The following is a 16,279-nucleotide window of genomic DNA, read 5'->3' as shown; positions in this document are numbered from 1 at the left end:
GAAATTTACTTTATTAGCATCATAGAGCATTGGCTTCCATTCTGAGCATCCTGACATCATTGAACCCCCTTTCTCATATTTTTTTTTTCAATTCCTTTAATTCCCCGCTAAATTAGCTTCAGTGATTTCGTTAACTCCCTATCGTCTACCACAAGCCAATCGGTAATCAATCACTAGAACTAAAGATTACGATTACGGTACGATTTCTTTTGCTCAGGCCCCCTATTATTTCCGAAGCGCGGTGCGGACTACAACTATTACGCCGACGAATTTTCGACCGGACTACTTGCATAACCTATCGCGTAAGCGCGACCGTTGAGTGTTGTAGCAGTAGCACGCGGTGGTACCTGTCATTGTTTGCACATATCCGGGCATGTATATGTACGCAGGCATCAAAACCAACTGGCGAAATGCACACGCAAAAAAGGTGACTGTTCTGCCCAAAGCGATAATTATCGCAGACGCCCAAAAAGCAGCAATCGTCCTTACTGTCCCGGCACTCACATCTATAAACCTGTCGCCACAGAGCGCGAGTTCGGAAAGCAGAGTGGAGCGCGGCGCTTCTGTAGCAGACGACGCTCTTGCCTGGCGCAAAGAGCGACACTAGCGCCGCGGTGGCGGGAGCAGCGGCGGGCCGCCTGCTCCCTGCGGGCGCGCCGAGGAGAGCACTATACCGAGGAGATTCGGAACTAAAGTGGTGCAGAGGGCGCCATCTTGCATCGCTGAAACTATACTGAAACGAATGGTGAAGTGCAGCACCACGTGAACCAGTTCACGTAGTGCAGGTGAAACGAACGGATATCGCAGAACAGGTGCTTGTGCATTACAGCGTGGACAGATAATTAAACTATAACGACGAAGAAAAATGACTGAAGTAATAGACCCTTTTTATCAACAGGTGTACAGTAGCGCCAGGTTGCCTGTAGTGTTCTTTCCCTAGCGGCAAGTGTTATGAACTAGAAGGTGCGCGATGGAGCAGGGCTATCTGTGCAGGTCTTTGTAGTTGTCGTCTGTAGCAGCACCCACTTGATGGCTTGTTCTACCCAGGGAGTCTGCATGTTGCGCCATACCTAATTGTGCCGTTGTTACCGCGTTGGACGGGATAACCAGCAATTTCTTTTATGTATGGTTTTGCTGGAAAGGCAAGGGGTGGGACATTGACAGCCAAACTAGCCAAACTGGATGTCTTGTCGATATGGTACCGAGGTAGCGACCGTATGATCCGTTTGTTATTTGTGCCCAATAGTCATATTGATTCACCTTAACTTCACAAATGCTTTATGTAAGTGCCTTTATTAGTTCTCCACGTAGTAAGGAATGCAATCGCTTTCATGGGCTGTATATAGCCTGTGCTAAATTATGCGAGCCTCGATACAGTGCGGATTAAACTTGGCTTCTTGATTGAATTTTTTGTTTTGATCACGACCTGGCAGTAGTAGTCAGAGTTTGTGTTGGAGGGCAAAAGTTCTGCAACCTGTGCATTCCAAATGTCGACTTTTTTGTGAACTGGGCCGCTTTTGCCGGTTGACATATGCTAGAGTGTTCGAGTTTTACTGTGAGTGAATGTGTGCATAGTGGGGATGATTTCACAGATATTAGGATTTTTGTTTTTAAACACGAAACATGCTACGGTGGAGAAATTGCCGGCAGAATAAACAAGACTAGTCCCACCTGTAGCATACAAAACTCAAAATAGTGTGCACGCGAGTTCTGTCTTTAGCTCGACATATCTGATGCTTTGAACATGCTCAGAAAGCTAGCCTTTTTTTTTTTTTTTATCAGCTGGGTGTTAAGCTTTGGATGCTTCTTCTTTGCACAGTGGTCCAAACTGCACAAAAAAGACTAAAGGGATTGATACGAGGGCTGCATCCTAGATTGTGGTTTCGATCTAGTGGCAGTGGTAAAAATTGCTGCAACCTGTGCATTCCAAATGTCAGCGCTATGTGAAATGAGACACTTTTGCTGGTTAACATATACTAAGTGTTTGGAATCTGACTTGGAGATGAGTGTTCTCAAAAGAGTGTGCACGCGAGCTCCATCTTTAGCTCTGTATATCTGTTGCTTTGAACATGCTCAAAAAGCTAATCTTGCTCCTCTTTATTTTTTTTCTTCAGCTGGGTGTTAACTTAAAGACACTTTTTCCTTTATGGTTGCACATTGGCCTGAACAGCCAAAAAAAAACAAAACACCCAAGAAGGATTGATACGAGTGCTGTGTTGCCTAATTCTGCGATGCTCAACAACAACAATAATTCTGTGGCTGTGCCTTTCATGATGTTTGCATCACCTTTTTTTCTTTCCCCCTTTTCATCTTTGCTGCAAGGAAAGTAATCATTGGGGTTGATTTTCTCTATTGCTGGCATTTTAAACGTGTTTTTATTTCAGACAAACTGAGGTGTGACATATTTATCAAAATGCAGTGTCCAGGATGGTGGTTCCAGAACAGATTTGGAAGAAAGTGTTGTACCACAACCAGAGTGTTCCCGACAACTACGTTGACCAGTCATTCTTAGGGCAGCTCCGCAAAAATGGTCTGTTGTGTAATTCCAGATTATTGTATCAGTGTTCTCATTGCTTGGAAGTTGTGCATTAGAGTTGTCTGAGAGGTTGCATTGCACTGCAGGACAGCTGTCAAAAAGTTGCATTAGGATGCCACCTCTTTTAAGCCACCAGCACTTGTCGAAAAAGTCAGCGAAAGCCTATTTTACTGCAGGAATTAAAAATTGATTGCAAACAAGGGCTAATTCCTCTGCTGTCTCTAGTATACAGAGCAGGCAGTGCAAATGCAGTCTAAACAGAAGCTTTTGGCAGGAAACTATCCTTACTGGGAAGTGAGCTTGAAAATTATCAAGTCAGTTGAGGTAGCCAGGTGAACACAATGCTGCAGAAGTTTTTTTTTTGCTAGTTTATTTGGTGACACTGTGCAAAGTGACATTTTGCAAACCAAGTGAAAATGAGCTTTTGCAAGACATGGTCTCACACTGTTGTAACTTAATATCTTTGTGCAAAAATATATGTCACACCAAGCTGATGAGGGACGTTTTGAAATATGCTGTTTCTCTGATTGGAAGCAGTGGTCCAACACATGATTTTGTTCATTGCAATGCATTACCATATTACTACTGGTCCGGAATGAGACGTGAACAGTACACACTGCAGCTGCGAAGGGGCAGCTGGACCAAAGAGTGCCATGACTAACGCCGTTATGGTCAGCTCAAGGTGGGATCACAGACCCATTTTAGTGCAAACGCACTCATACGAATGCCAGAGCTGAGCAATAATCTTGGATTTTGTTTGTCTTACGCCTGATTGCCCCTCCAGATTGTGACATCACAGTCCACGTGTCATGGTGCAGGTAATTAAAACAATGCTTTGGCACAGTCATCAACCTAACCGAGTTTAACATCCTTGGTAATTTTAGTGCAAAAGCACTACTTCACACTGTCAAGTCTAAGCGAGAATGTTGTGGCTCGTATATGCACAGCTCGGATGAAAAAATAAAATCGTTGGAGCAAAGTGGATTCCAACCCAGAAATTTCTCTTGGGGGAGCAAGCTTGGAACATCATAGCTATCATTGTAGCCGATCGCCCCATATGCAGACTGCAACACACTCTTGTGCCGTGCATTGTACACTGCAGTCTCCGTCAACTTTCATCTGGGCACATAAGCTTTCTCATGTCCTACTTGGTTGAACTATGTTTCAACCCTACCATTTTTTTCTTAGTCTTCTGCCTCCAGAGGCGAAAAAGCATCAGCACTTGTACCAATCTCCATTTTGTACGCATGGGGAAACCAGTGGACACTTGCTGACACTGTTGATTGAACCTTGCCCCTCCTGTATATGAGGTGGATGTTCAAACTACAAGCCTGCCTCTGCGGTGCTTAGCTGTTACAGGCAACTACATAGTGAATTTTTGTTACCGCTGAAAGGGTACTGCAAAGTGTATATTCATCAACTGAATGCATACTGATGTCATGCCACATCATTAAAGAATAATGCATGGTAATGTCTCCATTTCAATCTGGCCTAGTGGTACTGCTTTGCACCTAGACACTAAATAGACCATTTGCAAAACTTACAAGTCAGCTTCCCCATACAGGGCAGGGAAATAATTGGGAGCAGCGCTTGTGAGTATTGCCTGGCAGGTACGTCATTTCTGGAAATACCTTCCCCGCCCCATTGTTGTTGCTTCACCTTTATGCCCAAAATCTGCTTTCGCATAGTAGCCTGTGGGAGCGGCGGCTGCGTGTGAAGCTTCATGGACGCTGGGAAGATGCATGCATAGCACCTAATTAGTATCCCCGAGTCAGGTTCTGCTGCCATTGTGCATGAATTTCTGCCTTACAAGTAACCTGGTTTGTAGTTTTTGCAACTGGTCTGTTGCGTTGCCTGTCTGTGGGTGCATTCAATTCTTTCTGTGCAACTTTTTGTCTGTTGCAGTGAACTTGGTCCATTTCAGCTTGAGTGAGGCCCTCTACGGCGTGACTGGTGTCGTGCAGCAAATTTGCCGGTATAAGTTTCAACTGTTCTACTCAGTATTGCGTGACAGCCTTGCAGAGTAGCCTGTAATTGTCCCCTCCAGCAGGTTGTAGTGCAGTGGCATTTTTTGTCTGGTACAGCTCTGCATTGTTGCAGTATTGATAAAACTTGTACTTCATGGTTCAGTAGATTTATTAGCCTTTTCTCACGCACACTGCTGAAAGTACTACAACACAAGCACCTTACCCTGAAGTTAGAATGGCCGTTAGTAAAAAAAGGGAAGCAAGCAGTGCCTTCAATGTTGTTTTTAATATGGCTTCGTTTATCGCATTAGGGAGGAGCTGGCTTCATTAGTAGCCATGTGTGTTATTACATGCATGCTTGAATTCTGTTTACATGGATTCCCGTTTTTTTTAAGGAGGTTATGATTGTGTTTAGATTTTCTTTTGTTCAAGTGTCAAGCAAGCTGTAGATCGATTTTACAATTCAAAAGAAGAGCAAATAATGCATGTTTTTGAATTTTATCTGTTCTTTCAGCATCAATTTATGTAACTTTAAGCACTTATTTCAGCCTCTAATAAAATTGAATTTAATTTACTTTTCCACTTTAACCCCTTAAGTGTTTCATTTTTTTTTTTTTTCAATTTTTCCGACCAAAAGTGCCTATTTTTTTTTTTACTGATTTCTAATAATATTGTAAAAATCAACTACTCGATGTCGCCAGAACAACTGCGCCACATACTAAGTCAGATTAGCACAGTGAAATTTACTTGGCAGTGCTGCATACAAAACCAGCTGTTTGCCGGTAATGAACAATAAAAAACACTTAATACAAAATAAACATCAGTATTTGAATCTTCACTAGAAGAAGATGATGACGAAGAAAAACTTTTTTGGGCTGACGGACCAGCCGAGTATGTGTCGCCGCCACCGGATGCCATGTTTTCACTCGACAACCGCGCTCCTCGCGAAGAAGAAAACAAAATCATCAAGCAAGTGCTTCCATCTAGCATAGAAAAAACTAAATTACCAAGCAGGTGCTTCCATCTGGTGGCAGAAACCAAAAAGAAGCTGCGGACGAGCACTTCTTGCCCTGGACATTCAAGAGAAGAAACTTTTCAAGGAGGACGAGCTGGGCTCGTTCAAAACACTTTGGTGACAGCTATGCTTGGACGAACTGTGCTCATCCAAAATATTTAAGGGGTTAAAGGGTGAGAAAAAATAGCAAACGGTATAATGAACTAAGCAATATTGCAATTTTGTTAGCACTCACACATTCACAAAGAAAGCTTTGGGCTTTGTTGTTTTTCTTATAGCTCAAGGAAAGGGCTCTTAGGTATTACTGACTCATAAAAACATGTCACTAGGGTATGTGTGATCTTGCTGGGTGCATTTCTGAGGAGGATGGCTGTGGCAGCAATGCTGCATATTTAGGCATGCATGAGGATAGAGTATGTGGAGCAGAGTAGTGTGGAGTTGATTCGGCAGGCTACAGCATTGGGTTCCATTAACCCGAGTGACACCTGTATTGTGCAGCCACCCTTGTTATTTTGTCTTATTTGGTCATTTGTTCTCATCATTATTTTTAAATAGCTTATGAAAAAATCTTTGTATATTGGCCCGTAAGCAGTACAAATGAATCCTTTTTATTTAAATAGCTTGTTTTGTATTTGTTCTCTTGGAGAGATCAGGGCCAAGAAAACCATTTTTAGTACTGGAAAGTATACCTATTAAATCAGAAATTTTGCTTGTTCTGTGATGGTAGCTTTCTGGTTCTCTGATGTGTGACACTTGGCGGTGGTTGCGGGTATGCAGGACCGCCCTGTTTGCTGTGTTGTTTGGTCATCTCCAGGATGGCCAGTTACATCCTTCGTGTGTTTTCCTTGGGCTGACCATGCTTGGCTGGCCAACATACCTGCTATATGCATTTGTGCAGCAAAGAACAACAGCTGAAGGTAAAGGTGCTGATGGCTTGGCTTGCACCACTGCCATTTTTACTTATGAAACTAGTTTTAGGATTTATTTTATTTCCTGTGAATATTGTTGCTCATGTTGTTTTATTTATATGTGAGATTCAAGTTGGCAGAAGTTAATACTGCATTCAGCTCCTGTAATATCCAACCTCTGTTTATCTCTGAAAGCCAAAAATGTAAGCAAGTACTGGGATCTGCAAAAGTTCGTGCTCTGCTTGAGTAGGTCTCAGCCACGGATGTCAAGAGGCTAGCCCCTGATGCCAAACTGGATGTCTGGAATTTTTGATAAGTTATAGTATAAATTGTATTGCAGCCAAAAACCTTTATACAGCTAGTCTGAATTAGCCTGGTTCTAGATGTTCACAAAAGGTAGTGGTAAAATTAGTCTCTTTAGGCAGGAGGTGTCCAAGTGGCAGCGTGGATGCTTGAAACCGGCAAAAATTTTTCACGGATATGGAAATCTAAGGCTTTTTTGCGCATGACTCCAAAACTAACACGATTTCATTGTCAGACAGTGTTGTTGGCTGATATGGCAGTGAAAACAGAGATTTGACAACACCACATGAGCCTGTTTTTGTCCAGACAGCACATCACGCTTCAAGATGTATCACACTGAAACTTCACAGAAAGTGGAAAAGGGGGCTCTTAATTCATGTAACAATTGTTCAGCAAGCTTTCCTGTCGGAAAGGGTGTAATAGGCAATGAAAAAGTACTCTTTATTTAAGAGGTTAAGAGAAGAATGCTATTGTAGCATAATTTTATTGTGCAGTGGCGTAGGTACACTAGGAATAGGTTGATCTTTTAGATTTATTGTTGAAGCCATAGCACTTTAACCCTGATGGTTTGCTTTTTGACTCTTTAGCTGTGGGAGCTTGTCTTGTCTTGATATTTATAAAGGATAACTGCGCATCCACATCCAGCACCTGATAATCATGCTTGCCCCTCCATGGGGCAAACTCAACAAAATTTAGGAAATATGTGAATTGTTCTGAACATCTGAGATGTTTGCAGGTATGAAGTGTGTGAATTGGTGACGGTAGTTTGTGAACATTTGATGATCTGATATGCCCTGGAAAATGATCCTAATGAAAGAATAATTCTGCATATAGTGGCAGTGTTTGGGCTCATGTGGGGTTTGTGAACAGGTATAGTGTTCATCTAAGGTTTGTGTTCTCTATACTATTGCAGTGGTAGAGGACCTCCGCCAAGCTGCCATATTTGTAGCATTTGGATCGTCCTTGGCACCGATCATGGGCACTCTGACGGAGACCATTAGTACAGACACGGTGTACGCTATGGCCGCAGGCGCATTACTGCTGCACGTGGCCTGCCATGACTACTCGCCTTGTCCCGGGTGTGGCTCCGCTCTAATGGAGTGGGATATTCTCTTTGTGCTCATTGTAGTTTTGCCATCACTTGTGCAACTAATGCATTTGTAATAGCTAGTGAAGTATTTTGCCAATCATTTCACCTAAAAATACTGGTTACAGCTACAAATCATGAATTTTATACTAGAATTAGAGCTAAATTCATGATTTAGTACTGATTTCTCACTTCTACATTAGGACGTAAAAATAGGATTTAAATGTTGGTTTGTGGAAAAATGCGCATTGTTTTCAAGTCACCTAGTTTGTTCTATGCAAACTAAAATGCTTTGTCAATTCAACTGATTTTGAGGTGACCTTGTGCAAAAACTGGCGGCCCCTTGCGCTGACCGCATATGTTTCCTCCATGTTGGGGGATTCTGGATACCGCAGCAGTACTATGACAGTACAGGATAGCGATGCACAAGTTGGCATTTATTGTCATCTAAGGTACCCAAATTTGCAGAAAGGAGCTATGGATAACCAGGGAAACAAAATCAGGGTGTCAGCTTTGTAATTCTTTATTAATGCGCACTATTACTTGGCTCATTAGCATCATGTATGGAATGTGTGTAAACAGAATGTGTCTGCAGACTGCTGTGTAGCTTATGTTGAGTATAATTGCACTGTATTAACTTTAAGTCTCAGTTAACTGCCGTTAGTTAATTGGGATTAAGTTAAACTTTATGTTGTGTCAGTAAGTCATATATCGTTGGATAGCTTATGCCAAGTGCAGTTGCACTGAGTCAATTGTATATCTTAATTACCGTTAATTACTTAACTATAACTTAATTGAAAGTTTTGCTAGAACATTATCATATATCACTGGATAGCTTATATTAATTACGACTGCACTGCAATAATTGTAGCTGTTAGTTAATAACTGTTAATTGGTTAAATGGGACTAAAAGTAGTGTGATTAAAGTAGTGTGGTAAAACCGCACATTGGCTGGGCTAATGATTATCTACCTTGGTTAAAAAAACACGCAACAAAAGCAAAACAGGAGAACTTAATGTACTCATTAGCATCACAGAAGACCTAAGTGTCCTGGTAGTTTTATCTTGCTGGGATTACGATATGAGGCCAGACGGAAGCCAGTACCAGATGTTGAGTTCTGGAGAGGTAATTATTTAATTGCAAAAGTTATATCATAGAAAAAGGCCCAAGAGTGAGCTGTTTGCTTATCTTGTAATTTGCCAAGGAGCACTCTGTGTTCTGCTAGCAGTTAAGGCACAGGTGTCAGTCGGCTAGTAGTTTCTCACTTGGGACTAGTTTTGTGCCTGGTGCTTCAGCTTCATGTGCCATTTTTAACCTTAACGCTCAGTTTGATTTTATACAAGTCTTGCACATTTTTTTGTTTGCGAAGTGTCACAGGCAAACGAATCAGGAGGAGACCTTCAGCTAGCTCGGGGCATGCAGCAGCCACGTAAATTTGTCATTCACTGCTTGTGCTCCTGTTTGCTCTTCGCATATTTTACAAAGATAGAATCTTCCAAGCTGAATTTTCCAAGCGATGGTGTGCACCCAGAAGTGCAGCATCGCCAGTATGGTTAGGCTGTTGATCACCTGCTATTGTGGCACCGAAATGCACGCAGCAGTGCAAATTATCAGGCCACTTTTTACCAGAGCTTTGAAGTGCTAAGGGCTGCAGATTAATTTTGAGTGTCTCGGGAACATTAACATGCACCGAAATCTTGACACACGGGCGCTTTAGATTTTCAGTTCCATAAGAAAAATGGTCGCTGCGGCCTAGATTGAGCTTGCATCCTTTGGCTCAGCAGCACGAGGTCTTTGGTGAGACTTAAATACTTTACGCTCTACCAATTGGCAAGTTTCACCAAGGTATACTTGTAATCGAGTGTGTGATTCTGATATGGCGTCATTTATGCAATGTGGGTGCGGAGCTTGCCTTAACCCTTAACCATCACGATATAATCGTCCATCGTCCACGGGAAAGAAAACAAACAAAAAAACTACGGAGGCTAGTGATTGAAGAGCAGTGTGTTTGACATTTCAAAACAAAAAGTAAAGATATTTTAACGGATGAAATGGTTTTAATACAGGTGAATGCCGTATGAAGGACGGATGCACACGGCTCAGAAAACCCGGACCAATCTGCGCACGTCTCGCTTCCTCTGTCTTCTTCTTTTTCTTTTGCTTCTGCTGCTTCTCAGTGTGCCGCTACGCGGCGTAAAATTCCCCCTGGACAAATGATTCTCGTCCTCGAGAAAATTAGGCAGATTGAAGATGGCAGCGCTTCAGGCGAGCCACGTGAACAACTTGTGTCTTGCGGGATCGGCGGTTATCTGTCGTGACTTCGGCGATGACGTAATTCACGCCATTCAGTTGGTCCAACACGACGAAGGGGCCATCATACTTGTAGAGAAACTTCTCATATAATCCTCGCTTGCGAATAGGCATCCAAAGCCAGACATAAGCAACTGCACGATGATGCAGATCGTAGTGTTCTTTCGAGCGGCTTTGAGAAGCCAGTGTGCATAAGCGGGCTATACGACGGGCTTCTTCGGCACGGCATAGTATCTGGGAAACAGACGCATCGTCGTTGGGGGAAAATGGGAAGATGGTGTCTAGGAAAACATGGTGAGTTCTTGCATAGAGTAAATAGAAAGGAGAATAGCCGGTAACTTCATGATTTGCAGTGTTATAAGCGTACGTCACATACGGTAGCACTGCATCCCAGTTGCGATGGTCAGACGAGACTTACATGGACAGCATGGTTGTCAAGGTACAGTTGGTGCGCTCGGTGAGACCGTTGGTCTGCAGATGATACGGTGTCAAGTGTCGGTAGTGTGAACCATAAAGTCGAGAGCATTTCTTCTACGACATCAGCAGTGAATTGCCGACCACGATCGCGTATAATAACACGGGGTGCGCTATGTCGGAGAATAACGGAATGCAAAAGAAACGACGAAACATCAGCAGCCTTTGCGGTAGCAGGAGAGCAGCGGTCTCTACGTATCTAGTAAGATAGTCAACGCAGACGATAACCCAGCGGCAGCCCTTTACAGTCCTTTGAAAAGGGTCGAGCAGGTCAATTCCAATCTTTTCAAAAGGTGAGGTAGGTGGTTTGACGGGTTGTAAAGGTCCGGCCAGCGTGGTGGTGCGTGCCTTAAGTCGTTGGCATTGTTCACATGTCTCAACATATTGCTTGGTTGTCTTATAAATTTGTGGCCAGTAAAAACGCTGGCGAATTTGGTGCAGGGTACGACAGAAGCCCAGATGTCTATAGGTAATATCATCGTGAATGGCATGCAAAACTTGTGCACGGAGACTTTTTGGGACGACCAAAAGGAGGGCAGCACCGTCAACTGAGTAGTTCTTCTTGAACAAAACACCGTCTTCGATAGTAAACTGCGTTGACTCTGCTCTTCCGTCTGCCTCTTGTATAAGAGGCTGTAGTGATTGGTCGTTGTGTTCTCACCTAAAGGTCGCCATACTAGGAAATGTCGACGCGATTGAGGCTAAACACCCGTTGAAGCCGTCTTTATCAACGGAAGCTGGCAATGGGTGCCGTGACAAGCAGTCTGCATCACTGTGATGTCGTCCACTCTTATACGCGACACCAAAGTTGTATTCTTGTAGGCGTAATGCCCAGCGCGCCAGACGACCAGATGGATCGCGAAGTCCAATGAGCCAGCATAGCGAAAGGTGGTAAGTAACTATGGTGAAGTAGCGTCCATATAGGTATGGTGGGAACTTTTGCACAGCGAACACAACTGTGAGGCACTCCAATTCGGTAGCTGTGTAGTTCTGTTCACATTTTGTCAACGTGCGGCTGGCATATGCAACAACGTGCTCAGCCCCGCTATGCAGCTGCACAAGCACTGCCCCAAGACCGACATCACTGAAGGGTCGAAGTGGCGCAGCAATGGTGCTGAAGCTAGAGGAGACTCGAGCAGATTGAAAGAGGATTCGCACTCTGGGGTCCACACAAATTGCGAATCCTTGTGCAGTAGAGAAGTAAGGGGGTGGGCAAGTTGCGCAAAACCAGCAATGAAGCGACGAAAATAAAAAGAGAGGCGGCCAAGAAAGCTCCGAAGACTTTTCAGGGTGCGTGGAGTTTCGAAGTTGCGTACTGCAGCAATCTTCTGCAAATCCGGCCTGATACTATCCTCGTTGATGAGGAACCCTAGAACTAAAGTTTGTTGCTCTCCAAAATGGCACTTCTTCGAATTCAAAATGAGGCCCGCTTTGCCAATGCATTCAAGAAGATTATGGAGCCTCTTATTGTACTCTTGTAAAGTCTTTCCGAAAATGATATCAAGGTAACACATGCATATTATGCACATGCATAAATTCATATAAACCATCTGGTGTTACAAAAGCAGTCTTCTCACGGTCGGATGGATGTAGAGGAATTTGCCAATAGCCAGATCGCCAATCAACAGAGGAGAAATATGATGCCGAATGCAGACAGTCGACAGCGTCATCAATGCGAGGTGACAGGTATACGTCTTTCTTTGTTACCGCATTCAAACAACGGTAGTCTACACAAAATCGCCAATTGTCTTTTTTTCGCACTAGGATCACAGGTGCGGCTCACGGACTGGAAGATTCTCGGATGATTCCTTTCTGCAGCATTTCGTCCACCTGTTCTTGAATTATCTTCCGCTCTGCCGGGAAGACTGTGTAAGGTTTTTTGGCGAATAGGGGGTGCGTTTCCTGTGTTAATTTTGTGCTGTAGCCGAGAAGCTGGGAAATGGCTACCCGATCCATTTGAGGCAAAGTCGAACACTTGGGCATGAGTTGTCAAAATGTCTTGCAGAATACGACGTTCACTAGATAGGAGCGATTTGTTGATCATGCCTTAAAACTCAGCACAATACTCAGACTTGTCTTTTGCGGCTCTTCTGCAATCGGAAATAATTCCAACGGTACGAGTCACATAATTCTCAAATCTCGCGAGTGTCAAACCAGAAGGAAGACAAACAGGCTCTTCTGACACGTTTACAGCCCAGAGGTATGTGCGACTATCCTCCGCCTCCACGACGGAGCGTGGCACCAAAATTTTTTTTCATTCAATTTGAGACATCTGGCTCGACGACTATTGAATGTTTACCCATGAACGATTCAGATGGCTTCATGGGGAGAAACGTCGCCGTCATCGCAGGCAGCAGCACATCTTCCTTCAGGGCGAGAACTCCTTGATGACACTGAGACATGTTATCTACTAATGCGGGGATAATGTTCGGCTGCAAACGAATTTCACCCCCAACCCCACAAAATGTAGTGTTTTTGTCCCCCACAAACATTACTTTCTGTCGAAGGCGGTTCTTAAATGAAAGGCTCATAACTGACACAGTGGCACCAGTGTCAACCAAAGCATCCGTTTTAACATTGTCTACACACACTGATACTTTGTTCTTTAGCATGACGATAGGTAGAGGTATGCGTGAAATTGACCGTCCAGCGACCTTACCTCCATCGTTCGCACCACCTAGTTTCCCAGTGGTGGAGAAACAAAGCGGTGTTGTGGGGATGGCAAACTGGGTTGTCGCTGTGGCGGGGGAGTGATGCTGCGATCGGACACGGGAGTCATTCCGTGTGTGGCGTTGAGGGGAAGACGGCCGATAGAAGGTAGCGGGTGGCTGCTGCTCCCACTGGGCACCATTCGTGAAGCGCGGTGCTCATTGGACAGGGGGTCGGGTAATTTGACGACGCGGGCAAAAGCGGAAGATATGTCCGCTGCCCCCACAGCCGTAACATACTGGTGGCTGGCGGCTCTGGTAGTTCACTTCAGGATCCCTTGGAGGCCGAGATGGGGCGACAGAAGCGCGACGAGGAGCATCACGAAGCACTTCATCTGGATGGGCTGGGCGCTGCTGGAAATAGGGGTGCGATGTTGGTTGCAGGGTCCGCTCCACGCTGTTGTTGTAAGATGGTTCGCTGTTATTTTGTGCAGCCCATGGCGTGTGCTGTTCCCATGATAATATGGACCTCGATGTTGGATGGTAAGGTACATCAAAACTTATACGTTGCCGCTGAATATCGAGCTCCTTGCGTATAATCCTCCTGACCATAGAAGCAATGTCTTCAGCCTCCGGAATGTCGATACCGGCAACAGTTGTCACATTAGAAAGACGGCCAAATTTGGGCACTATCCGATGTGCCTTTAACGCCTCAAATGCCCAGCACTGCTTGATGACATCTGCTACTGTGGCAAGGGTGTCCCGCAAAATAAGGAAGTTGTACACATCCTCAGCAATCCCCTTGAGAAGGTGTCCTACCTTGTCTTCTTCTGACATCTGCTGGTTTACAATGCGAAAGCTTCAATATTTCCTCGATGTAATGTGTGCCTGTCTCACCGGGCAGCTGGGCTCTCTGGGAAAGCTGATGCTCAGCGCGTTCCTTCTTCGCAAGGGTATCCACAAAGGACTTCGTAATTTCTTCAACGAATCGGTCCCAGGTCGTCAGGATTTCTTCGTGGTTATCAAACCAAGTCAGAGCCGTGCCAGCGAGGAAGAAAACAACATTGTACAGACGTGCAATCGAGTACTAGCGGTTGTACTTGCTGTATCTTTCGTAATGTTGGAGCCATTCCTTAACGTCATCTTTGGGCTCACCATGGAACGTACGCGGCTCTCGCTGGTGGGGAAAGGTCGTCGTCTCTTCAGGTCACTGTTCATGAGTCTGCGTTGTGCGGGTGGTAGCCATTGAAAGGTACTGCTGAGGAGATAAAGGTGGCAAACCTGCTACACGACGGCTGCGATGAGGTACTGGCGGATCCAGAACATTTTTACCCAGCGCCTAGCACCAAATGTAACGGATGAAATGGTTTTCATACAGGTGAACGTCGTATGAAGGACGAACGCACACAGCTCAGAAAACCCGGATCAGTCTGCATGCGCCTCGCTTCCTCTGTCTTCTTCTATTTCTGCTGCTTCTCAGTGCGCCGCTACGCGGCATAACAATTATATGCCCCAGTGCACTTTCTTGTCTTCAACATACGAATGGGTGCCTCTCCCATTCTGTTTTCGACGCATAATAGGTACATGAAAAGCCATTCGGAAACGTATGCAAAACAGAAAGGTCCACGAATCACTCGTTGGTCTTTATTTCTCTTTTAAAGCTTAAAATAAAATGATCACCAAACCGAAAAAGCCACTCATATGTTCCATGCCAGGCAATCCTGCGACCGTTATTCCCCAACATGGCGCTGATTACTCATTTCGGTTTCCCTCCAGTAGATGGTAGCACTTTTGCATAAGGTCTATAGCTTCTAGGAACGCACTATTCTTGTTATTCAGTAAAGTGTGCTGATACATTAGAATGACATCAATGACTAACCTTGTTGCCTCATGAAATTATCTGTTTTTAACCTTGGATCAAGTAGGAATTAGTTTTAAATAATCTGATAACAAATACTTGTTTGAAAGAGGTTGGGTTTGTTGGGCTTATGGTGCATTAACAAGTAAGGGAATCATGCTCTAAGCATAGGGTCAAGAATCTAGTTTTAATGAATGAGCTGAACAAGGTAAGACTTGACACAGTAAAAATTAGTTATTTGTCTAGCTTTTCAAAAGCATAACAGTCTTGGTACAAGCTATTGTATCTAGTGTCTGGCATTTTAAAGGGGACTTTCTGTTTTGCGTCATCTAATTTATAAGTGGGCGATATATAAGTATGCCGCATATGAAAGAAATTGCACTTCAAGCCTGTACTGCAGGTACAACCTTGCATGCCATGGCTTCCTCCATCTAGTGAATATATATAAAAGTTTTTCTGCATTTAGTTCATTTTTATAAACATATGCAGGATGGCATTTAGTTAAGGTGAAACAAAAACTATGCAACTGAGCTATATTTTAATAATTAGAAATTTCTGGTCATCATCCTGCCTGCCATAGTGGGCTCAAAGTACATGGAAACTACTGTTTCATGCAATTCAGGCTTGTGGAGGTATATTTTAGTAATTGCTGGCTGCGCAGTTCGTACCTCAGTGCAGACCCTCGTTCGAATGAACTGGAACGAACTAGCTTATGTTTGAATCTCACACATAGACTTGCATAAGCGTTGGCCAAGACCAACATTACTTACTTTTTCTGTTTGAAACTCCGCCACCACATGTGTCACCCTTCCTTATCCTGACGAGCAGGGGATGCACTTGTCGCAGTTTGGCCAATCTGACAGCCTCTGGCCCCTGTACCAATGTTGCCCATTCCAGCAGTCAACATATCTTCTTCTGCTTCTGCTGAACATTTCTTTGTTGTCTTCAGCTGTATTCCATGTTGATCACTACCCCTATGAATCCTCGTAAAATTTGCTTAAACGTGGAGAGGGACGCAACTCGTGCCGATTACGTGGCATGTGTTTCTGCTGCAACTCGACGCTGCGGCATCTGTACGCAAAAACTACACATTGTACTATGCAGCTCTCGTTAGATGCAACTGTCCAGCTTGAATTCTCGACCCTGAAATCAAGACACAGCATTTACGCAATG

General features: G+C 44.1%; 1 protein-coding gene across 4 annotated transcripts in view; it reads left to right on the top strand.

Annotated features, from left to right (window-relative positions):
• The first annotated feature begins 1,017 nt into the window (after window positions 1-1,017).
• Window positions 1,018-16,279, top strand: part of PIG-C (phosphatidylinositol glycan anchor biosynthesis class C) — a 40,058-nt gene continuing 24,796 nt past the window's right edge. The window contains exons 1-5 of one of the 4 annotated variants that reach the window (XM_084588904.1): window positions 1,018-1,206; window positions 2,420-2,530; window positions 4,442-4,511; window positions 6,296-6,435; window positions 7,643-7,808. In XM_084588904.1, coding sequence (XP_084445030.1) covers window positions 1,122-1,206; window positions 2,420-2,530; window positions 4,442-4,511; window positions 6,296-6,435; window positions 7,643-7,808 — 572 coding nt within the window. In that variant the 5' untranslated portion in view covers window positions 1,018-1,121. Of the gene's footprint in view, window positions 1,283-2,419; window positions 2,531-4,441; window positions 4,512-6,295; window positions 6,436-7,642; window positions 7,809-16,279 lie in introns of all 4 variants that reach the window. The other 3 variants (XM_084588907.1, XM_084588905.1, XM_084588906.1) reach the window with 3 other exon arrangements.

Source organism: Amblyomma maculatum, chromosome 1 (assembly GCF_055883805.1).
Source record: "Amblyomma maculatum isolate TAMU_Amacu chromosome 1, ASM5588380v1, whole genome shotgun sequence".
NCBI lineage: Eukaryota > Metazoa > Arthropoda > Arachnida > Ixodida > Ixodidae > Amblyomma > Amblyomma maculatum.
Note: the sequence above shows the minus strand (reverse complement) of the source record. Positions and strands in the feature narration are given on the sequence as shown.